Here is a 25,367-nt window from a genome sequence, read left to right as displayed (position 1 = left end):
CCTTATTGTACTACTTAGAGCTTCTAGTACTCAGTTGGGAAAAAGTAGTGAGAGCAGACAACCTTGCTTTGCTCCTGATCTTAGGAGGAGAGCATTCATTTATTTTTTTCACCATTAAGTATGTTTTTAAGCAGTAAGTTTTTTGTACATGTTCTTTATCAAGTTCAGGAAGTTTCCTTCTATTCCTGGTTTGCAGAAAATTTTTTTTTAAATCATGAATGGATTTTAGATTTTGTCAAACACTTTTTCTGCATCAATTGATATAATCATAAAACTTTCTTCTTTAACTTATTGAATAACGAATTAGACTGATTGCTTTTCCTAAGTTGGACAAGTTTTGCATACCTCAAATAAATCCCATTTGGTAGTGGTACATAATCTTTTTTATACCTTGTTGGGTTACATTTGGTAATATCTGTAGATTTGAGTTTATGATAAATACTGGTCTGCAGTTTTCATTTTTTGTACTACGTTTTTCTAATTCTGCTAGCAGAGTAATACTAGCATCATAAAATAAGGTGGTAGTATTTCCTGCCCTACTACTTTCTAGAAAAGACTGACTAAAATTGATGGCAATTCTTCAGTGTTTGGCAGAGCTCTACAGTAAACCATCTGGGCCTGCAGATTTGGTTTTTAGGAGATTTTTCATTATGAATTTAATTTCTTTTACAGTTATAAGACTACACACATTGCCTACTTGGTCTTGGTTAATTTTGGTAGTTTGTGGGTTTTGAGGCAGTGGTCCATTTCTGCTAAGTTGTCTAATTTATAAAGTTTTTCATAGTATTTTCTAATTATCCATTTAATTGATGGAAGATTTGTAGCAATAGTCTTTGTTCAATCAATATTGTTCAATCACTAATTTTAACTTTTCTCCTTTATCTTCATTAGTCTACTATGTATCAATTTTATTTTTATGATAACTGCCTTGAAATCTTCAAGAGTCAGCTTTTTATTCTGTTGATTTTCTTCCCCATTGTTTTACCATTTTCAATTTCACTGATATCAATTCTTGAGTATTACCTGTCTTCTTGCTTTGACAATATTTGGCTCATCTTTTTCTAGTTTCTTGAGAAAGAAATATGGATTACTGACTTGAGAACTTTCCTCTTCTCTAAAAATTAATATTTTTATAGTATATCTTTTTACTTTCAATCTATGTATGTCATTGTTTTTGAAATGAGTTTCTTAATAATGATATATACTGGATCATTTCTAAAAACTCATTATGTCAGTTTTTGTCTTTTCACTCGTATATTTAAATTATTTATATTTAAGGTAATTATTGACATCTTAGCACTTAAACATGCCATTATATTATTTGTCTTCTGTTTCTGTCTTGTTTCTCATTCCTAGTCGGGGGTTACTTGAACAAACTTTAGGATTCCATCTTAATTTGCAGTGTTTTTGAGTATATTGTTTTGTATGTTGCTTTTAGTGGTTACTTTGAGTGGATGCTTTCTATATTATAATTACAAATATAACATTGCAGTCTACCAATATTAACATTTATCATTTCACGTGAAATACAGAATATTTACTTTCATTTAGTCACCCTTTACTTTCCCACATTTTAAATATTGTGTTCATTATTTACTCTATATGCATTGTGCACCACATCATATAGTGTTTTGCTTAAACCCTCAAATGTGACTTAAGAAAACCATAAGAAAAGACACTTTGCCATATTTATCCATTCTACTGTTTTTCTTTCTGAAGTTTCAAGCCTTCTTCTGTTACCATTTTCCTTTTTCTCTCTTTTTTAATCTTAAGTTTTACATTTCCTTTCCAATTCTCTTCGGAGATTCATTTATCCATTCATACAGGGTAGCTTTTTTTGTGACACATTCTTTAAGTTTTCTTTTGTCTGAATGTGTCCTCATTTCCCTTTCATTTCTGAAGAATAATTTCACTGGATTTGGACTTTGTGACTGACAGTTCTTTAAACCAGTACTTGAAAAAATGTTCCACTTCCTCCTGGCACAACTGTTTCCCACCACCCTCCCCCAGTCAGCCGTTTACACTGGTGATTGTACTTTTCAGTTCTGTAATTAACATTTTTTCCTTTTCGTAATTTCTATTTTCTTCATTTGTTTCAAGAAAATTAGTAATTGCTTGTTGGAACATTTTTATGATAACTGCCTTGAAATCTTCGTCAGACAATTCTGACATCTGATTCATGTTTTTGTCGGTATCTATTGACTGTTTTTTTTCCCCCTCACTGAAGTAGTGATTTTCCCTGTTCTTTGTAGGATGATTTTTTACTGTACCCAGGACATTTTGGGTACTATGAGACTCTACAGCTTACTTAACCTTCTTTTTTAACAGATATCCCTTTGTTATAGTATAGTATGAGGGCAATATAAATATTGTTAAGCTTCTTCCTGGGTCCCACTGACACCACTCTGGCAAAATTAAGGCACTCATTCATACTGCTTCATTAAAGACAGTAGGGCAGAAATTTAGGTCCTCTCTTAGCCCTGCCAAGACCTTTCTGGCAAAAAGTGGGGCAGCACCTTGCTCCACATTATTGATAGTAGGGGTAGATGTTCATCTCCCTGCTGGGCCCTGCTTATACCAAGAGGAGAAGTAGAAGGTTAACGCTTACTGAGAATGGAATATCAGTTATTCCCATCTCATTCAGTCTTACTGATGCAGAGAGGGATGGAATCACATCTCCCTTATAGGCCTCAGAGACACAAGAAAAGGAAGGTAAAGGAGAGTTGTGAGTAGCTGCACCCTGCACTGTCTCTTTAGTCTTACTGCTGCTGGGTGGGGGTAGAGACTCAGCTCATCACTGGACTCCACTAACAATTATCTTGCTACAGGAAGCAGAACACACCCTGTTTCCCCGAGCTAATGGAAGATCAACCACTCACTAGGCCCTATCTACAGTATCCTAGCAGGGAAATCAGAGCACTGCCTATTTTGTGGGAGTGTGGCAGACTGAACAGCTTCCTGCTCAGCTCTGACAATAAACACTACCAGAAGAGGGATTCAAAGCTTTGCCATCTGCCTCTGAGGTAGCAGGAATGAGGTGGAAGATTAGCTTCCTATTTGGCTCTGCTAAAACTGTGGGGCTGCTAAGTAGTTTCCCTATTGTTATTGGGCTGGAGTAAGGTGAGTATTGCCAAACACTTTTGTTCTGTTAGTCTACACTTGTCCTGGGTCCTATGGCTTGAAGGACAAGCTTTCCTAGGTGGTTTTTTTTTGTTTTATTTTGTTTTGTTTTGTCTGTGCCTGTTGGTGTTTCCAGATTGGGGTTTCATCAGTGTCCTTTTGAGATTAAATAGGAGACAAAAAGGAAACCCAGTTAACTCATTGCTGTGTTATTCCTCAAGTTCTGAAATCCTTAGAAAGTCTGATTTCTTTTTCCTACCGTCAGAGTCTTTCTATACTTGCTTATTTTGTAATGTCCAGGAATTTTGAGTTATAAAAGAAAATATTGGGGAAGAATAGAACTACTGTATCTTAGCTAGAACCACAAGTTTCCTCAGTAGGAATATTTTTGAAACTTGATAAACTTATTATAATATTATCTGGAGCAATTAATATATGAGCCAATAGTATTAAAAACCCCCCACAAACCCTTCCTATTGTGTTAAGAAAAGCATTATAACCAAAACAGTGTAGTGCTAGCAATAGAATAAATAGATCGATGAAACAAAAGTTCAGGAAAAGACAGACTTATGTATGTGTATGTGTGTATTCAGGCATATGAAAATTTAGTGTATGATAAATGAGGCACTTCAAACCAGTGGGGGACAAATTGCTTTTTCCAATAAACTGGGCTGGGAAAATAAAGATATCTTTGAAAAATATTTTATAAGTTTAGTCATCCCATATATAAAAACAAGTTTATCCCAATATAAATTATATATAAAGAATTAATATTTAAATATTTCTATTTTAAATAAATACACCCAAGGTGATAGTTTACCTGCCATAATGATGAGGAAAACAATTTGATTTCATACAGAAAAGTTGAAGATACACATTACTTAAAACTTAGGAATTCCTTTTCTCAGTATATACCTCAAAGAAACTCTTAAATAGGATGTTTTATAAGATTTTATACCATCATTTTTCATAATAGCTCCAAATGGAACAAGGTAAAAGTCCATCAAGAGTAGGATATTGGGGGGCGCCTGGTTGGCTCAGTGGGTTAAGCCTCTGCCTTCAGCTCAGGTCATGATCCCAGGGTCCTGGGATAGAGTCCTGCATTGGGCTCTCTGCTCCGCGGGGAGCCTGCTTCCTCCTCTCTCTCTCTGCCTGCCTCTCTGCCTACTTGTGATCTCTCTCTGTCAAATAAATATATAAAATCTTAAAAAAAAAAAAAAGAGTAGGATGTCTCACTAATTTGTGGCACAATGGAGTATTTTACAGCAAAAAGCAAAAACAAAAACAAAAAAAGAACAAAACAACCCCCCCCAAATCTTAGCTATAGATAATGCATATGAATATGATATAGACAATGAATATGAATAAATCCCACAGTGCTGAACCAAAGAACTAAGGCACAAGAGAATGTATACATTGTGAGTCAATTCATATAAAATTCAAAGAGAAACACAAATTTTTTTTTTAAGATTTTTATTTATTTATTTGACAGACAGAGATCACAAGTAGGCAGAGAGGCAGGCAGAGAGAGAGAGGAAGAGAAACAGGCTCCCGGCTGAGCAGAGAGCCCGATGCGAGGCTCGATCCCAGGATCCTGGGATCCTGACCTGAGCCGAAGGCAGAGGCTTTAACCCACTGAGCCACCCAGGCACCCCGAAACATGAATTTTAATAGTAAGGGATGTGTATAAAAATAAAACTAAATAAAATGAATGTGAAATAATAAAAACTCAGGATATTGGGTGGGACAGATGGTCATGATTGGGCCAGGAATGCATTTGCACTTTATCCCTTAAACTTTTGGCCAAGCATCCACTATGTGGTGATTTATTATAATCAATCAGTAAATGCTTAATTCAAACCATGTATGAACTAAATAATAATTTCTGGTGCTAGAAATATTGTGAAGATTACCATACTTTGTAAAAATTAAATTATGTTCTATTAATCAATCATATTTTGATAATAAAAACACACATGCATATTTATTTATACATGATATATTGTAGATGTATTTCAAATTTAAACTCCATTGTACTATTCAGATAATTTTAAATAACTCAGTTATTTACCAACTGAAGTGAACATTACAAGCAGATGTTTCACATATCCTCCAATCAAAACAAAAAGATTGTATCTGATTTCAGTTGAAAATGCTAATGGTGCCATCAAATAAATGTTGATGAAATATTTTATAACAGGTTTTCTTCCAATGCTTTTGAAACAAGAATCAATTTCATATTTTTTCCTCAGGCTTCAAACTTTCTAAAGCTATTTCAGATATAATACCAGTAATTAATTTTAAAAAATCATATAGTAATGTCATCCATGAGTCATGTTTTTTGAAGGAATCTACTGAGGGATAACTCTTATAATTCTAGAATTTCAAAAAACACAATGAAAAATTAATTCTTTAGAGAAAAGTCATGACAAAAAATAGTGTTTCTTCTAATTAATTTTATTAATAAAAATGTATGAATCGTTTGGTTCTTGGATAGGTCAACAGTTTTGGTCTACTTTTATTACTTAATATAGCTTTTTTAGGTGATTCCATTAACTAGCATGGCCTCAGGTAGTTTTTGGATAAGGACAAATTCCAACATCAATTGAAAGATAAAATTATCTGTCTTGAGGTTCTGGATGATTCAACCAATGACTTAATGGGTATTTGGTTATCTGAGAGGGACCTCAAATAAGTTCAAAGCTTACCCTCTTTACTCTCAAACTTATTCCTTCTCTTATATCTCCTCTTTAAGTTAATAACAACACAAGCTGGACTGGACCTAAGGTTTCTCTAAACCAAAGTATTATATCAAGTTGGAATGGGTCTTTTGACACTCCTGGTTTTTTCATGCTAGAATATAATTATTGGATTAATTTCTGATTGGCTATATATAGGACACCAGGCATATTGAAACTAATAGTGTATTACATAATAAAGACCAATGACATTAACTTATTTGAAAATAATGTGAGCAAATGAAATTATTGACTAAAATTTGAATTTATTGAACTTGATTTTGGAAAAAGACTGATTAAATCAGCTTGATGATTTGTTTGGATCTTTAAATGTCATTGTTAACAATTCAACTCAGTATTGTTATCCTTAACATTGCTTTCCAGTTGTTAAATTTTATTTATATAATAGATAATAAGTTCAGTTCTTATTAGATTGTAAATTGCTCTTGGGGAAGGGCCACATGATATGCCAGAAGACTAACAGTCCATAGGATTGAATAAAATGTTAAAAACAGAAAAATGCAGACTATGTAATTTTCAAAGAGTAAAGTCAAGTTTTCATTTAATGTATAAATTTTAAATTGCCAATTTGCAATTGCAAATACTGTGTTTTCAGTGGAACCAGAAAATATTTTCTAGAAGACTGGTACTTATAATTAGTGAAAGCTTACAGGGAAAATAAATTAAAACAAGATAGAAAGATAATCCATTATGCACACTAATGCCTATATATAATGTTTCTTATGTAGATTTTCAATGAATTTCACATGAAGTGTTCCTTTTTGATCTTCCAAAAAATTTTCATAGAAATGCACTGACAATGGTAATTGAAATCTGATGAGGATTATTTTTTTTTTAAACTCAAATAGGATAACTGTGACTGTAAATGAAGTCCCAACACACCCAAAGATTAAATAGTGTAAAGAAAAAGCAATGCTTCCCCCACATACCCGGCGAGATACTAAATCTTCTAAGAGATGAAAAATGGCATACTATACCTTGATTTCTTCTATTTCATCTGGTACTATCTTGTATGCTGATATAGTCCCACCCAACCTGAAATTAGGAAAAGAAAATATTCTCAAAACCGTGGTGGTGTATATTTATGGAGTATTTCTGCCATTAGCATCAGAATGCCACCAATAATTGCCCACTGCCCACCCCAATGACCATAGAGTAAGTAAAAACAACATTTTTATGCTTAAGTTTACCATATATTACTTAAAAAGAGGTGGATAATGAATGACTACCAGAAGAGGAAACATTAAGTTATATTTCTAACTACAAAATTCTCTTATATCATTTTATTATTAAAAAGCACTTTTAATAGTGCTTTTACTATTATACCACTTTTACTGATGGATTCTGTCACAAATAAGATGCAGCAAGAACTAATAACAGACATGGTATTTGCCTTCTTGGTTTGCTTTTAATAGAATTTACTTTTTAGAGTAGTTTTGAATTTACAGAAAAACTGAGTACAAAGTAAAGAGATCTATTTCCCGGATGCTCCACCAGTCTTCCTTCCAGATGTTATTAACATCTTATATCAGTATTGTAAATAGCATGAGTCACAATTGATGAACTAAAAATGATTTTGTTTCTCTTCAAAAATAATTTAAACAAGCAGTTGAAGAGATATGTGTGTGTCCAGCATTGTCCAAGGAAAAGAGATGAGTGTTTAAGGTTTACAACTTAATCCCTAAAATATGATGTTGCCTTAAGGCAGTGAGGTCATTACTGCCATGGTCACCTGTTTGAATTTTTTTTTTTTTTAAGAAAATAGCTAAGAATTACGTAATACTTACTATTTGCCAGACATGTCATATATTATCTAATTTAATTCTTAACAGCTGTTGCCATTGTAAAAATTGGGATTTGATACACAGAGTGATTCAGTAATTTTCACAAGTAATTGAAGGAAGGAACTGAAATGCACATTAAGTGCAAAATATATACCAGATTAAAAGTACTTAGTGCAAAAAAGGCTAATTTAAAAGTACCAAACACATTCTAAAATAATATGGTGGACATATTGAGTCAAATTATATTTTTAAAATTAACTTCATCTGTTTCCTTTAGTTTTTAAAATGTGACTACACACGGATTGCATGGAGCACTGGGTGTGGTACAAAAACAATGAATACAGTTATGCTGAAAAGAAATAAAAAATTAAAATAAAATGTGGCTACAAAAAAATTTTAAATCAAACAGCTTGCATTTGTGACTAGTATCATGTATCTATCAGATAGGTACTCTAAGCTCTTAAACACCAAGATTACCTACCTACCATTACTTAAATATAGTGCTTAAAAAGGAAATTTCTGACCACTTATTTGGCTTTACAAATACTTCAATATCAGAAAAGAGAGTATCTGTCTAAGATAGTGCAGTAGTAGAAGACCTTAGTTTAGTCTGGCCCTAGGAATGCACATAGATAGCTATCAAATCATTCTGAACATCTTCAAACTCAACCAGAGATCTAAAAATAGATCTTAAAAATAGAAAAGTGTCCACGTTCTGCAAGGTAGGAGGTACAGAGAAGTGAATTCAAGGAGATTTATGGTAAGAAAAACTGAGGGCTACCCTCCTTCTGGAGGGAGCCTCCAGAAGCTGGCACCATAAGTGATATAGCAGCAGAATGCAAAATCAGAACTTTAAGAAGTCTGCTCTGGTGAGGGATCTCCCTGCCTGAAAGGCACTCAGATGGCAAAATGGGGTGAAATCCTAGGTGGGATAGTGTGGTCTCAGGATCCTTGGGGTCACAGGAAGACAGTGGGGAGGGGGTGGTGCTTGGGTATGGAAGAGTTACCAGACATTGGAGGAAGGGAGCCGGGTACACTCAGTGAGACCAGGAGTGGGCTCTCAGCTCAAGGTTGCCATATACCACAAACCATGGCAGAACCAGAGAGACATCCTACCCTGGGAGGAGCACACCACAGGAGTCTGCTGGGTTTGGAGACTCCAAACAGGGTCACATGACTGAGACAGAAATGGTTGGTCATAGCCTGGGTGAGCACAGAATGCAGATGGAGTCCAGGAAGACAAGAGTGATTGACTGCATTTACCCCAGGGTGCACTGAGAAGTGGGGCTCAGAGCTCTCAGCTCTGGAACTAGAGATTGGGAGGACACCATTGTCATTCTCATTCTCTAAAGCTGTGCTGGAAAGCCTTCAGGGAACAAAAGCCACAAAAAGCAATCTGGAGCAGATTACTTAGCCTGGCCCCCGGTCAGGGTGGTACAATTCCGCCCCAGGGTGTGTGTGGGGGCACTAGAGGATCACCACAACAGGACCCTCCCTCAGAAGATCAGCAGAAAGATCCAGCCAAAACCAAGTTTACCCATCATTTAGAACTGCAAAACTCCAGTGCTAGGGGAATTTTTCATAGAATTCATTATTGTTTTTTTTCTCCCCATGGTTCTTTGGTCTTTCAATTTTAATTTTTTCTTCTCTTTATTTATTGCTGGACTGCAAAGTTGGTTCAAAATCCACAAATCAATCAATGTGATATACTACAGGTAGAGATAGAAGGAACATACCTCGATAGCATAAAGGCCATATATGAAAAGCCAACAGTGAATATCATTCTCAATTGGAAAAAACAGAGCTTTTCCCTAAGGTCAGGAACACAGGGATGTCCACTCTCACCACTGTTGTTCAACATAGCACTGGAAGTCCTAGCCTCAGCAATCAGACAACAAAAAGAAATAAAAAGCATCCAAATCAACAAAGAAGTCAAACACTGATTCTTTGTAGATGACATGATATTCTATGTGGAAAACCAAAAAGACTCCAGCCCAAAATTTCTAGAACTCATACAGGAATTCAGCAACATGGCAGGATATAAAATCAATGCACAGCAATCAGTTGTATTCTATACACTAACAATGAGACAGAAGAAAGAGAAATTAAGGAGTCGATCCCATTCACAATTGCACCAAAAACCGTGAGATACCTAGGAATAAACCTAACTGAAGAGGCAAAGGATCTGTACTCAGAAAACTATTTCTTTCCTGGAATTGAGGAAGACACAAAGCAATGGAAAAATGTTCCATACTCCTGGATTGGAAGAACAAATACCGTTAAAATGTCTATGCTACCTACCTATACACTCAATGCAATCCCTATCAAAATACCATCAGCTTTTCTCACAGAGCTGGAACAAATAATTCTGAAATTTGTATGGAACCAGAAAAGACCCAAAATAGCAAAGGAATGTTGAAAAAGAAAAGTTCCAAAGCTGGAGGTATCACAATACTGTACTTCATATGGTCACCTCAAAAGTTACTGAAAAATAAGCTGTTGAAACCAAGTATCTCATCCTAGATTTAAAAATAAAACAAACTGCTTGTTAACTTAAAAAAAAGAAAAAGAAAGAAAAGAGTATCACAAATAAGGCACTTACATATTCTAGATACTTTGGGATATTTCTTGTCTTAAATATAAATTGATTAATGACATTCTGGTTTCCATTATAAAACAACCTAATTCAGCCAAATGAAGTTTATTAAAAACTGCACATTTAAACTCTTTAATATTATTATTTATCCTTGCTAATGGAAATAGTGTTCAAACCTTGATTTGAGAATTATTTCCTAGATTGAAAGTGCTGTGATTGAATGATGAAAACACTAATGGTATTTAACTTAATTCATATTATACAACATATACAAGTGATATAGTAAGTAAGACCATAGTAAGATAAACAGCAAGAGGGCTAGATGTTACTAAAATGAAAAACTATATAATTACCTGTAAGAGGTTTCAAGTAGGCATTTTCACTTTTAATTATTAAATTTCTAAATTAAAAGCTGATATTGTTGGGATATAAATAAGGAAATTAGAGCAAAAAACTATTGAAAACTCAAGGACTTCAATTTCCCATCTTACAAATAATGAGTTAGTCGTTTTATTCTTTGAGTTTATGTTATATAATAGATATAAACCAGGGAATGAGAATACAAAGAAATCATAGTCTTAAGTAGAAGCAGACTGAGTAAACAAATACCTGTAATATAATGCATTAAGGTATCACATTAGAACTGGGCAGAAGTTGAAAGTTTGAAATTATTTCACAATAAAGAGTATTTGAAAATTATCTATCATTATAAAATAAACTAGTAAAAAACAGTATAAAATAAACTAGTAAAACAGTCTATAACAACTGTTAAATAAGTGGCATGGTAGAGTACAGAAATAGTCTATATTTGTTAGTACAGTAATGATTCAAAGATGCAATTGTGATAATGTTTGACTTATGGAAGAAAAAATAAAAACAAAGTTGCTATGATAAACTTCAATTCTTTTTTTTTTTTTTTTAAGATTTTATTTATTTATTTGAGAGAGAGAGTGAGAGAGAATGAGAGGGGAGAAGGTCAGAGGGAAAAGCAGACTCCCCATGGAGCTGGGAGCCCGATGTGGGACTCAATCCAAGGACTCCAGGATCATGGCCTGAGCTGAAGGCAGTCGCTTAACCAATTGAGCCACCCAGGCGGCCCCTAAACTTCAAAGCTATTGCAATAAAAAATTCATTTTCTCTTGACTAATGCTGACTACCAGTGCCTGAAATATTGCCTTTCCTGAAATCCCAACTGAGGGAAGGTAGGCTTCCAGATTAGTATTCTTACATCAACTTCAAGTCAGTCATAATGGTTTTAACTGTTAAAAAGACAGGTAAAGGGAGGAGGAATTAAGATGGTGGAGGAGGAATTAAGATGGTGGAGGAGGAGTGCCTGGGTGGCTCAGTTAAGGGTCTCTTTTCAGCTCAGGTCATGATTCTGGATCCTGGGATCAAGCCTGGTGCTGCATCAGGCTCCCTGTTCAGTGGGGAGCCTGCATTTCCCTCTCTCTCTGTCCTTCCCCTTCACTAGAGCTCTCTCTCTATGTCATTCACACTCAGTCTCTGTGTCTCTCTCTCTCAAATAAAGTAAAAAAAAAAAAAAAAGACTGTGGAGGAATAGGGGGACTCTAAGCTTGTCTTGTCCCTTAAATACAACTACACAGTTACCAACTCATTCTGAACACCCGAGAAATCAACCGATCGATCGCATATGAGAAAGCACCTGCTACAAGTCTACAAGTAGAAAGGCGACCTCTGTTTGGGAGGTAGGAGGTGAGGAGACCTAGATCCAGTGTGATACAGCTAGGGTAAAGTAGCAAGATGGAAATCTGCTTAAGGAGAACCCCACAAAGTACTACAAGTAGTGGAGTGCAAAATCAGAACTTGTAGAAGTCTGCTACAGTAGGGGACATGCCTGGCTTAAAGATGCTGAGGTAGCAAAATTCCAGGTACGAGGGCCTGATCTCAGGATCCCCTGAGTTGAAGGAATGTGTGGCGCCTAAGTGTGGCACTGTTCCCAGCAAAAGAGTATGGAAGTAGTCTGAGAATGGTGAGTTTATGTGCCAGCTTTCTGCTCTGTGTTGCCAAAAACCATGAACTGTTGTGTGTGATTGTGCAATCACTCTCCTGGGGTGTAGTGGGCAAAAAGAACAAGCCTGGTAAGACCCTCCTTGGGAGGAATGGTGGGATCCCACCTCAAAAGCCCTTAAAATTTGTTGGAATTTTGAAACTCAGTTGCATGCCTGAGATAAAAGGCTCAGACACAGGCAGGGTGAACATAAAGTTCTGATAGAAACCGGGGAGACAGGAGTGATTGGATTTCTGTGAGGACTCACTGAAGAGTGGGTGATAGAAATTATCATCTCCAGGGCTAGACAGCAGGGTGACTGCCATACTCAACCTGCTGATGGGTGCTAAAAGCCTTCACAGAGTAAAACACTACCACCTAGTGGAGTTCAGAGCTGCATACACAAAGCCCTACACCCTGGAGGCACATTTCCACAAAATCAGGTCCACCTGATAATCAGCACAACAGGCCCTTCCTCTAAAAGACCAGCCCAAACAACTCAATCGCACCAATTAACTGATCACAGAGGACTTTAGCTCTAGGAAAAAACGGCATCCAGTACTCACTGTTAGTTTATTCTTTACTCTTTTACTTTTTTGTTATTTTCTTATTTTTTCAATTTTTAATTCTAAGTTTTATTTGTATATCTAGTTAATACATATGTGTTCTTTTTCAGTCTCCTTTCAACATATTTCATAGATATATGTATTTTTTTCTCCCTTATTTTGGGGATCTAGTTTCTTTTAATAAGCAGATGAAAACACACCCAGGATCTAGTTTTGTTTTGTTGTTGTTGTTGTTGTTGTTTCTTTCTTCTTTTCTTTTCTGGACAAAAATCTTGAGCTGGAGAAATTCACCCCAAAAGAAAGAACAGGAGGTAGTACTTACAATCAGGGATTTAATCAATATTGATATAAGTAAGATGTCTGAACTAGAATTTAAAACAATGATTCTAAAGATACTAGCTGGGCTGGAAAAAAACCCATAGAAGACACTATAGCATCCCTTATCATAGAGATAAAAGAACTAAACTCTAGCTAGGCTGAGACTTAAAAAAAAAGGCTATAACTGAGATACAGTCCCGGGTGGAGACCATATAAATGAAGATGAATGAAGCAGAAAAGCAAATCAGTGATAAAGAAGATAAAATTTTGGAAAATAATAATGCTGAAAAGAAGAGGGAAAGAAAACTATTAGATAACAAAGGCAGATTTAGGGGACTCAACAAAACCAAAAAGCAAAATAATATCCATACCATAGAAGTTCCAGCAGAAGAGCAGGAAAAGGGGTCAGAAGGTATATTTGCACAAATGATGGCTCTTTCCCTAATCTGGGGAAAGAAACAGGCACTCAAGTCCAAGAGGCACAGAGAACTCCCCTCAAAACCAACAAAAACATGGGGCACTAGGGTGGCTCAGTCGTTAAGTGTCTGCCTTCGGCTCAGTTCTTGAACCCAGGGTCCTGGGATCGAACCCCACATAGGGCTCCCTGCTCAGTGGGAAGCCTGCTTCTCCCTCTCCCACTCCCCCTGCTTGTGTTCCAAATGGCAAGGTTTCATTCATTTTGATGGCTAATATTCCAGTGTGTGTTTGTATGTGCATGTAACACATCTTTATCCATTGATCTGTGGGTGGACATCTGGGTTCTTTCCATGTTTTGGCTACTATGGACATTGCTGCTATAAACACTGAGGTGCAGGTGTGCTTTTGGATCACTATTTTTACATCCTCTGGATAAATATCTACCATGGCAATTGCTGGGTTGTACCGTAGTTCTATTTTTTAAATTTTTGAGAAACCTCCATACTGTTTTCCAGAGTAGCTGCACCATTTTGCATTCCCACCAATAGTGTAAGAGGGTTTCCCTTTTTCTGCATCCTCCTCAACATCTGTTGTTAATTGAATTGTTAATTTTATCCATTCTGATTGGTTTGAGTTGGTATCTCATTGTGGTTTTGATTTGTATTTCCCTGATGACAAGTGATGTTGAGCATTTTTTCATGTGTCTACCAGCCATTTGTATGTCTTCTTTGGAGAAATCTTTGCTCATGTCTTCTGCCCATTTCTTGACTGGATTATGTGTCCTCTGGATGTTCAGTTTGAAAGTTCTTTATAGATTTGGATACTAGCCCTTTATCTGTTATGTCATTTGCAAATATCTTCTGCCATTCTGGAGGCTGCCTTTTAGTTGTGTTGTTTCCTTTGCTGTGCAAACCCTTTTTATTCTGATGAAGCCCCAATAGTTCATTTTTGCTGTTTCCCTTGCCTCAGCGAATTATTAAGCCTTTCCATAAACAGGTTTTCTTGTTGACAAAAATTGGGATAGTACTTTAAAAATATCTTTTAAAGCTTTTTATTCCTTTCACTCACTAAATTTTTATACATTGTTCTATGTTCTAAATGTCATATTAAGTGCTGGGACAGAGTGGAACAAAATCAGCAGACATGGTTTCTATTCTAATACAGTGCCAATTTGCTGCAATGTTTTTCAAACTCTGGACCAAATATGGAGGTGGCCTATAAACTTGTTAACAATTATTAAAATAAGAAATGTCTAGCAAGAAGTTTCTGTGACCAAGGTAGTAGAGATTACTGCTTGTGTTCTCCTCTAGGATTTTGATGGATTCCTGTCTCATATTTAGGTTTTTCATCCATTTTGAATTTATTTTTGATGTGATGTAAAAAAGTGGTCCAGTTTCATTCTTCTGCATGCATGTGGCTGTCCAGTTTTCCCAACAGTGTTTGTCAAAAAGACTTTTTTTTTCCATTGGCTGTTCTTTCCTGCTTTGTTGCAGATTAGTTGGTGATAGGGTCAAGGGTCCATTTCTGGGTTCTCTATTCTGTTCCACAACCTGTGTGTGTCTGTTTTTGTGCCAATACCATATTGTCTTGATGACTACAGCTTTGTAAAAGAGCTTGAAGTCTGGAATTGTGATGCCTCCGGGTTTTGTTTTCTTTTTCAATTCCTTTGACTATCTGGGGTCTTTTCTGGTTCCATACAAATTTCAGGATTATTTGTTCCAACTCTATAAAAAATGCTGGTGTTATTTTGATATGGATTGCGCTGAATATGTAGATTGTTTGGGGTAGTATAGACATTTCAACAATATTTGTTCTCCCAGTCCATGAGCATGGAATGTTTTTCCATTTCTTTGTGTCTTCCTCAATGTCTTTTATAAGTGTTCTATAGTTTTCAGACTACTGATCTTTTACCTCTGGTTAGGTTTATTCCTTAGGTATCTTATAGTTTTGGGTGCAATTGCAAATGGGACTGACTCCTTAATTTCTCTTTATTCTGTTTAATTGTTGGTATATACAAATGCAACAGACTTCTGTGCATTGATTTTATATCCTGCAACTTTGCTTAATTCCTCATCAGTTCTAGCAATTTTTTGTTGGAGTCGTTTGGGTTTTCTATATAGAATATTAGGTCATCTGTGAAGACTGAAAGTTTGAATTCTTTGTCAATTCTGGATGCCTTTATTTCTTCTTCTTGTCTGACTGCTGAGGCTAGGACTTCCAGTACTTCATTGAACAACAGGTGAGAGTGGACATACCTGTCATGTTCCTGACCTTAGGGAAAAAGCTCTCGGTTTTTCCCCCATTGAAGATGATATTAGTTGTGGGTCTTTCTTCTATGGCTTTTATCATGTTGAGGTATACTCCTTCTAATCCCTACTTGGTTGAGGGCTGTTATCAAGAAAGGATGCTGTATTCTGACAAATGCTTTTTCTGCATCTACTGAGAGGATCATATGGTTCCTGTCCTTTCTTTTATTAAGGTGGTATATCAAGTTGACTGATTTGCAGATGTTGAACCACCCCTGCAGCCCAGAAATAAATCACTCTCAGTCATGGTGAATAATCCTTTTAATGTAATGTTACACCCTATTAGTATCTTGGTGAGGATTTTTACATCCAGGTTCATCAGGGATATTGGTCTGTAATTCTTTTTGTGGGGGTCTTTGGTTTGGGGATCAAGGTAATGCTGGTCTCACAGAATGAGTTCAGAAGCTTTCCTTCCATTTCTATTTTTTGAAACCACTTCAGAGGAATAGGCATTAATTCTTCTTTAAATGTGTGGTAGAATTGCGCAGGGAGGCCATCTGACCCTACACTCTGTTTTGTTGGGAAATTTTCGATTACCACTTCAATTTCTTTGCTGGTTATGGGTCTGTTCAGGTTTTCTTTTTCTACCTGTTTCAGTTTTGGTAGTTTACATGTTTCTAAGAATGCATCCATTTCTTCCAGATTGCCTAATTTGTTGGCATATAATTTCTCATAATATTCTCTTAAAATTCTTTGTATTTCTTCGGTGTTGGTTGTGATCTTTCCCCTTTCATTAATGATTTTATTTATTTGGGTCCTTTTTCTTTTCTTTTTGATAAGTCTGGCTAGAGGTTTGTTGATCCTATTGTTTCAAAGAAGCTGGTTTCATTGATCTGTTCTACTGTTTGTTTTTTTTTTTTAAGATTTTATTTATTTATTTGACAGACAGAGATCACAAGTAGGCAGAGAGGCAGGCAGAGAGAGAGGGGGAAGCAGGCTTCCCGCTGAGCAGAGAGCCCGATGCGGGGCTTGATCCCAGGACGTGGAATCATGACCTGAGCTGAAGGCAGAGGCTTTAACCCACTGAGCTACCCAGACGCCCCTGTTTGTTTGATTTTATATCATTGATTTCTACTCTAATCTTTATTATTTCTCTTTTCCTGCTGGGTTTTGGCTTTATTTGATGTTCTTTCTTCAGGTCCTTTAGGTGTAAGGTTAGGTTGTGTATTTGAGACTTTTCTTGTTTCTTGAGGAAGGCCTATAATGTTATATACTTCCCTTTTAGGTCCACCTTTGCTGCATCCCAAAGGTTTTGGACTGTCATGTTTTCATTTTCATTTGCTTCCATGTATTTTTAAAATTCTTCTTTAATTTTCTGGTTGACCCATTCATTCTTTAATAGGATGCTCTTTAACTTCCATGTATTTGTGGTCCTTTCAAATTTCTTCTTGTAGCTAACGTCAACTTTCATAACACTGTGGCCTGAAAATACGCATGGTATGATCTCAATCTTTTTTGTGCTTGCTGAGGTCTAATTTGTAACCCAGTATGTGATCTATTCTGGAGGATGTTCCATGTGCACTCAAAAATAATGTGTGTTCTGCTGCTTTAGGATAAAATGTTCTGTGTATTTCTGTTAATTCAATCTGGTTTAGTGTGTCATTTCAAGCCCTTGTTTCCTTGTTGATCTTCTGCTTAGATGATCTTTCCATTGCTCTGAGTGGGGTGTTAAAGTCCCCTACTATTATTGCATCATTATCAATGAGATAAAGTCTGTTATTAATTGATTTATATATTTGGCTGCTCCCAAGGTAGGGACATAAATATTTACAAATGCTTGATATTCTTATTGGGTAGACCCCTTTATTATGATATAGCGTCCATCTTCATCTCTTATTTACAGTCTTTGTTTTAAAATCTAGTTTGTCTCTGATGAGCACTGGGGGTTATATGCAACTGATGAATTATTGAACACTACATCTGAAACTAATGATGTATTATGTTGGCTAATTGAACTTAAATTTTAAAAATCTAGTATGTCTCATAGAAGGATGGCTACTCCAGCTTTCTTTTGATGTCCATTAGCATGATAAATGGTTATCTACCCCCTCACTTTCAATCTGGAGGTGTCTTTGGGTATAAAATGAGTCTCTCATACTATATAAAATGAGTCTGCTTGAAAGGAGCATATCAATACATCTTGTTTTTGTATCCATTCTGATAACCTGTGTCTTTTGATTGGATCAGTTAGTTCATTTACATTCAGAGTAATTGCTGAAAGATATGAATTTAGTGCCATTGAATTATCTGTAAAGTCACTGTTCCTGTAGATAGTCCCTATTCCTTTCTGGTCTTTGTTATTTAAAGTCCCCTTTAATACTTCCTGCAGGGCTGGCTTAAGTGTTAACAAATTCCTTTACTTTTGTTTGTCCTGGAAACTTATTAGCTCTCCTTTTTTTCTGAATAGCCTTGCTGGATAAAGTATTCTTGACTGCATATTTTTCTCATTTAGCATATTGAATATATCATGCCAGTCCCTTCTGGCTGCCAGGTCTCTCTGGACAGGTCTGCTGCCAGCCTTATGTGTCTACCATTGTAAGTTAAAAACCTTTTCCCCTGAGCTCCTTTCAGAATTCTCTCTTTATCTTTGTATTTTGCAAGTTTCACTATGATATGTTATGATGTTGACCTGTTTTTGTTGGTTTTCAGAGGAGTTTTCTGTGCCTCTTGGACTTGAGTGCCTGTTTCTTTCCACAGAATGGGGAAAGAGCCATAATTTGTGCACATATACCTTCTGCACCCTTTAGCTGCTCTTCCTCTGGAACTCCTATGATACAGATATTATTTTGCTTTATGGTTTCACTGAATTCCCTAAGTCTGCCTTTTTTATCTAATAGTTTTCTTTCCCTCTTCTTTTCAGTTTTATTTTCCAAAATTTTACTTTCTATATCACCTAACTTTTCTGCTTCTTCAATCCTCATAGTAATTATATCCTGTTTTGCAAGTCAGTTATACTGTTTTTCATTTTAGCCTGACTAATTCTTAGGCCTTTTATAACGGTTTCCCTGGTGTCTTCTATGATTTTTTTAAAGCCAGGTAGTAGTCTTATTACTGTTGATCTAAATTTTTTTTTCATCTATATTGCTTATATTGGCTTAAGAAAGTCCCTGTCTGTGATACCTTCCTGACCTTTCCTTTGGGGAGAAATTCTCCATCCTGTCATCTTGGCTATGTTTCTATATTTTGTGTGTTATGAAAGGTTGTTATGTTTCTTGCACCTCAGAATAATACTACATTAAAAACATTTCACACACTGTTCAGGGCCTAGCACTTTAGGAAGGTTTCTGGTGTATGCTCTCTGCACACTGCTGTTGCAATTTGGCTGCTTTTTCCCACTGGTTAGTGCTCTGCAGAGTTCCTCCTTGCTTCCAGTGGGGAGTGCTTTGACTCTTATCTAGGTGTGCTATGATTTGTTTGTTGAAAAATGCCCAGAAAAAAAAAAAAGAATAATTAAAAAAAAAAAAACCCAAAACAAAAAAGCCTGCTCCAAAAGGAAGAGAAAAAGGAACTAAAAAAGCCAAACAGACAATAAAACAAAACTATAAGCCTGATACCAAAGAAAAAAAAATGGGATGGGTGGGGTGGGGACGGATTAAGAGAAAAAGAAATCTGATCCAAAAAAAAAAAGAGAGTGGGAGAGAGAAAGAAAAGGAAATGAAAAAAACTAACAAAAACTGTAAGCCTGATTCTAAAGGAGAGAGGGTGAGCAGAAGAAAGAAAAAAGAAGAAAAAAATACGCCCTGGTCCTATTTCCACCAGAACTGAAAGGGATGATTTGAAGTACAGAATATTCAGTAGAGTTGCCGCATGGGGCACACTGACTGTTTTGTTTTTCTGGGGAGATGCTACCTTTGCTGGCTCATGGTCAAACCCTCGCCAGTAAACAAAACAAAACAAAACAGAACAAAACAAAACAACAAAAACGAAAACATGCCAAGCACAGGGTTGGGGGGCGGGCAATGTAAGTGGCTTCCACCCCCACTGGAGGATACTCTGTTCCTCTTTGATGGTGTCAACATGGATGCAAATGGTGACACCCTACTCTCTCCACCCTGGACAGGGGATATCCCACTACAGGCTGTTAAGCAAGCACTCACAGAAATGTGAGGGCTTCCAGTGCATCCTGCACCCAGCTCTCTTGCATTTATCTCTGGTCCAGCTGGGATTCAAACCTCCAAATCTTAAAGGAGATGACACTGCTTTGATATGCTCCCTCCTCTGGGTTACTGGCTTGCTGTACTCTGACCAATGCCCATTATCCCAGAAATATAATATCCCACCTGCACATTGTGCAGACTCAAGGCTAAGCAACCATGAAAAAGCAACAACCAGGTTATCCCCCAATCTGTGCATCCTTAGTCCTTTGCCAATGAAAGGCCATGTGTTGGCATCAGCAGGGTCTTTTGAACTTGGAAATGGAATATACCACATCCTTTTAAAAAATTATTATTACATTACGTTAATCACCATATAACACATCATTAGGTTTTTTTGTTTTTACATCATTAGTTTTTAATGAAATATTCGATGACTCATTGCTTGTGTATAATAACAAGTACTCCATGCAATATAGCACTCCTTAATACCCATCACTGGGCCAACTGATACACTCAGCACCCTCCCCTCTTAAAACGTCAGTTTGTTTCTCAAAGTCCATATTCTCTCATGGTTTGTCTGCTTCTCTGATTTCCACCCCCTTCATTTACACCTTTTTTCTCCTAATGTCCCCCATGCCATTCCCTAAAAAGTGAAACCCTGAGATAATTGTATTTCTCTGCTTGACTTATTTCACTTAGCATAATCCCCTCCAGTTCCATGTCCATGCAAAAGGAGGGTATTCATCCTTTCTAATGGCTGGGTAATATTGCATTTTCTATATGGACCACATCTTCTTCATCCATTCGTCTGTTGAAGGGCATCTCAGCTCTATCCACATTTTAGCTATTGTGCACATGGCTGCTATGATCAGTGGCGTGCATATGACCCTTCATTTCACTACATCTGTATCTTTGGGGTGAATGCCCAGTAGTGCAATTGCAAGGTCATAGGGTAGCCCTATTTTTAATTTTGGGAGAAATTTTAATTTTTTTCCACACTGTTTTCCAAAGTGGCTGCACCAACTTGCCTTCCCACCAACAGTGTAAGAGGGTTCCCCTTTCTCCACATCCTCTCCAACACATGCTGTTTCTTGCCTTGCCAATTTTTGCCATTCTAACTGGTATGACGTGGTATCTCATTGTGGTTTTGATTTGAATCTCCCTGATGGCTAATGAGGATGAACATTTTTTCATGTGTCTATTAGCCATTTATATGTCTTCGTTGCAGAAGTGTCTGTTCATGTCTGCTGCCCATTTTTTGACTTGATTATTTGTTTTTTGGGTGTTGCATTTGAGAAGTTCTTCATAGATCTTGGATATCAGCCCTTTTTCTGTAGTGTCATTTGCAAATATCTTCTCCCATTCCGTGGGTTGCCTCTTTGTCTTGTTGACTGTTTCCTTTGCTGTGCAGAAGCTTTTTAACTTGACGAAGCCCCAAAAGTTCATTTTTGCTTTCGTTTCCCTTGCCTTTGGAGACATGTCTTGAAAGAAGTTGCTGTGGCCGATGTCAAAGAGGTTATTGCCTATGTTCTCCTCTAGGATTTTGATGAGTTCCTGTCTCACATTGAAGTCTTCCATCCATTTAGGGTATATCTTTGTGTATGGTGTAAGAGAGTGGTTGAGTTTCATTCTTCTGTATATAGCGGTCCAATTTTCCCAGCAGCATTTATGGAAGAGACTGTCTTTTTTGCATTGGATATTTCTTCCTGCTTCATCGAAGATTATTTGACCATCGAGTTGTGGGTCCATATCTGGGCTCTCTATTCTGTTCTATTGGTCTATGTGTCTGTTTTTGTGCTGGTACCATGCTGTCTTGGTGATCACAGCTTTGTAATATAGCTTGAAATGAGGCAACATGATGCTCCCAGGTTTTCTTTTTCTTTTTCAACATTTCCTTGGCAATTTTGGGTCTTCTCTGGTTCCATACAAATTTTAGGATTGTCTGTTCCAGCACTTTGAAAAATGCCTTTGGTATTTTGATCAGGATGGCGTTCAAAGTATAGATTGCTCTGGGCAGCGTAGACATTTTAACAGTGTTTATTTTTTCCGATCCATGAGCATGGAATGTTTTTCCATCTCATTGTGTCTTCTTCAGTTTCTTTCCTGAGTGTTCTGTAGTTCCTAGAGCATAGATCCTTTACCTCTTTGGTTAGATTTATTCAAAGGTATCCTATGTTTTTTGGTGGTATTGTAAATGGAATCGATTCTCCAATTTCTCTTTCTACAGTTTAATTGTTAGTGAGTAAGAAAGCAACTGATTTCTGTGCACTGATTTTGTATCCTGACACATTACTGAACTGCTGCATGAGTTCTACTAATTTTGGGGGTGGAGTCTTGTGGGTTTTCGACATAAAGTATCATGCCATCTGCGAGGAGAGAGAGTTTGACTTCTTCTTTGCCAGTTTGAATAACTTGTATTTCTTTTTGTTGTCTGATTGCTGTTGCTAGGACTTCTAGCACTATGTTGAAATTGAAAAACAGTAGTGGGAGTGGGCATCCTCGTCGTGTTCCTGATCCTAACGGAAAGGTTCTTAGCTTTCTCCCATTGAGAATGACATTCGCTGTGGGCTTTTCATAGATGGATTTTATGAAATCGAGGACTGTTCTCTCTATCTCTGTACTCTCAAGAGTTTTAATCAGGAAAGGATGCTGTATTTTGTCAGATACTTTTTCTGCATCAGTTGAGAGGATCATATGGTTCCTGCCTCTCCTCTTATTAATGTGTTCTATCACATTGATTGATTTGTGAATGTTGAACCACCCTTGCATCCCAGGGATAAATCCTACCTGGTCATGGTGGATAATCTTTTTAATGTACTGTTGGATCCTATTAGCTAGGATCTTGTTGAGAATTTTGGCATCCGTATTCATCAGGGATATTGGTCTCAAATTCTCCTTTTTGGTGGGGGTCTTTGCTTGGTTTGGGGATCAAGGGAATGCTGGCCTCATAGAATGAGACTGGAAGTTTTCCTTCTGTTCCTATTTTTTGAAACAGCTTCAGGAGAATAGGTATTATTTCTTCTTTGAATGTTTGGTAGCATTCCCCAAGGAATCTATCAGGTCCTGGACTCTTGTATTCTGGGAGTTTTTGATCACTGTTTCAATCTCATTACTAGGTATTGGTCTATTCATGTTGTCAGTTTCTTCCTGTTTCAGTCTTGGAAATTTACAGGTTTCCAGGAATTCATCCATTTCTTCCAGGTTGCTTAACTTATTGGCATACAGCTGTTGATGACAATTTCTGATGATTGTTTCTATTTCCTTGGTGTTAGTCGTGATCTCTCTCCTTTCCTTCATAATTTTATTAGTTTGGGTCCTTTTTCTTTTCCTCTGAACAAGTCTGGCCAGTGGTTTATCCATCTTACTAATTCTTTCAAAGAACAAGCTTCTAGTTTCGTTCATCTGCTCTACTGTATTTCTGGTTTCTAACTCATTGATCCCTGCTCTAATCTTAATTACTTCCCTTCTCGTCTGTGGGTTAGGCTTAACTTGTTGTTGATCCTCCAGTTCTTTAAGGTGTAAAGAGAGTTTGTGTATTCGGGATTTTTCTATTTTTTTTTAAGATATTATTTATTTATTTGACAGAGAGAGATCACAAGTAGACAGAGAGGCAGGCGGGGGGGGGGTGGGGGGGGAAGCAGGCTCCCTGCTGAGCAGAGAGCCCGATGCGGGACTCGATCCCAGGACCCTGAGATCATGACCTGAGCCGAAGGCAGTGGCTTAACCCACTGAGCCACCCAGGTGCCCCCGGGATTTTTCTATTTTTTTGAGTGAGGCTTGAATGGCTATGTATTTCCCCCTTAGGACCACCTTTGCCATATCCCATAGGTTTTGGACCGATGTGTTTTCGTTCTCATTGGATTCCACAAATTGTTTAAGCTCTTCTTTGATTTCCTGGTTGACCCAAACATTCTTGAGCAGGATGGTCTTTAGCTTCCAAGTGTTTGGATTTCTTCCAAACCTTTTCTTGTGATTGAGTTCCAATTTCAAAGCATTGTGGTCTGAGAATAGGCAGGGAATAATCTCAGTCTTTTGGTATCAGGTGAGACCTGATTTGTGACCCAGTATGTGGTCTCTTCTGGAGAAAGTTCCACGTGCGCTCAAGAAGGATGAGTATTCTGTGGTTTTAAGGTGGAATGTTCTGGATATAACAACGAGGTCCATCTGGTCCAATGTGTCATTCAAAGCTCTTGTTTCTTTGTTGATTTTCTACTTAGATGATCTGTATATTGCTGAGAGTGGAGTGTTAGGGTCCCCTATAATTACCGTGTTCTTATCAATATGTCTCTTTATTTTGATTAATAGTTGGGTTATATAGTTGGCTGCTCCCATGTTGGGGACATAGATATTTACAATCGTTAGATCTTCTTGTTGGATAGAACCTTCAGACATTTCTGCAAAGAAGACATCCAGATGGCCAACAGACACATGAAAAAGTGCTCCACATCACTCGGCATCAGGGAAATACAAATCAAAACCACAATGAGATACCACCTCACAGCACTCAGAAAGGCTAAAATTAACAAGTCAGGAAATGACAGATGCTGGCGAGGATGCAGAGAAGGGGGAACCCTCCTACACTGTTGGTGGGAATGCAAGCTGGTGCAACCACTCTGGAAAACAGCATGGAGGTTCCTCAAAAAGTTGAATATAGAGCTACGCTACGACCCAGCAATTACACTACTGGGTATTTGCCCTAAAGATACAAACGTAGTGATCCGAAGGGGCACGTGCACCCTTCGGATCACTACGTTTATAGCAGCAATGTCCACAATAGCCAAACTATGGAAAGAACCTAGATGTCCATCAACAGATGAATGGATAAAGAAGAGGTGGTATATATATACAATGGAAGACATGCAGCCATCAAAAGAAATGAAATCTTGCCATTTGCGACGACGTGGATGGAACTAGAGGGTATCATGCTTAGTGAAATAAGTCAGTCGGAGAAAGACAACTATCATATGATCTCCCTGATATGAGGAGGGGGAGATGCAATGCGGGGGGTTTGGGGGGTAGGAAAAAAATAAATGAAACAAGATGGGATTGGGAGGGAGACAAACCGTAAGAGACTCTCAATCTCACAAAACGAACTGAGGGCTGCCGGGGAGGGGTGTGTTGGGAGAGGGTGGTGGGGTTATGGACATTGGGGACGGTATGTGCTATGGTGAGTGCTGTGAAGTGTGTAAACCTGGCATTTCACAGACCTGAACCACTGGGGCTAATAATACATTATATGTTTATTAAAAAAATTTTAAAAATTATTAAAAAAAAGAATGATATAGTGTCCTTCTGTATCTCTGACTACAGTCTTTAGCTTAAAATCTAATTTGTCTGAGATGAGAATTGCTATCCCAGCTTTCTTTATGGTCCGTTGGCATGAAAGATGGTTCTCC

At 37.2% G+C, this 25,367-nt stretch overlaps 1 protein-coding gene across 4 annotated transcripts in view; it reads right to left on the bottom strand.

Moving 5' to 3' along the window:
• Positions 1–25,367, bottom strand: part of GPHN (gephyrin) — a 661,506-nt gene that overhangs the window by 354,739 nt on the left and 281,400 nt on the right. For all 4 annotated transcript variants that reach the window (XM_080807346.1, XM_080807348.1, XM_080807345.1 and 1 more), the window contains exon 3: positions 6,857–6,914. In XM_080807346.1, the coding sequence (XP_080663472.1) occupies positions 6,857–6,914 (58 nt within the window). The remainder of the gene's footprint in view (positions 1–6,856; positions 6,915–25,367) is intronic.

This window comes from Martes martes (assembly GCF_963455335.1).
Source record: "Martes martes genome assembly, chromosome: 7".
NCBI lineage: Eukaryota > Metazoa > Chordata > Mammalia > Carnivora > Mustelidae > Martes > Martes martes.
The sequence above is the reverse complement of the archived record's forward strand: the minus strand, read 5'-3'. Positions and strand labels throughout refer to the sequence as shown.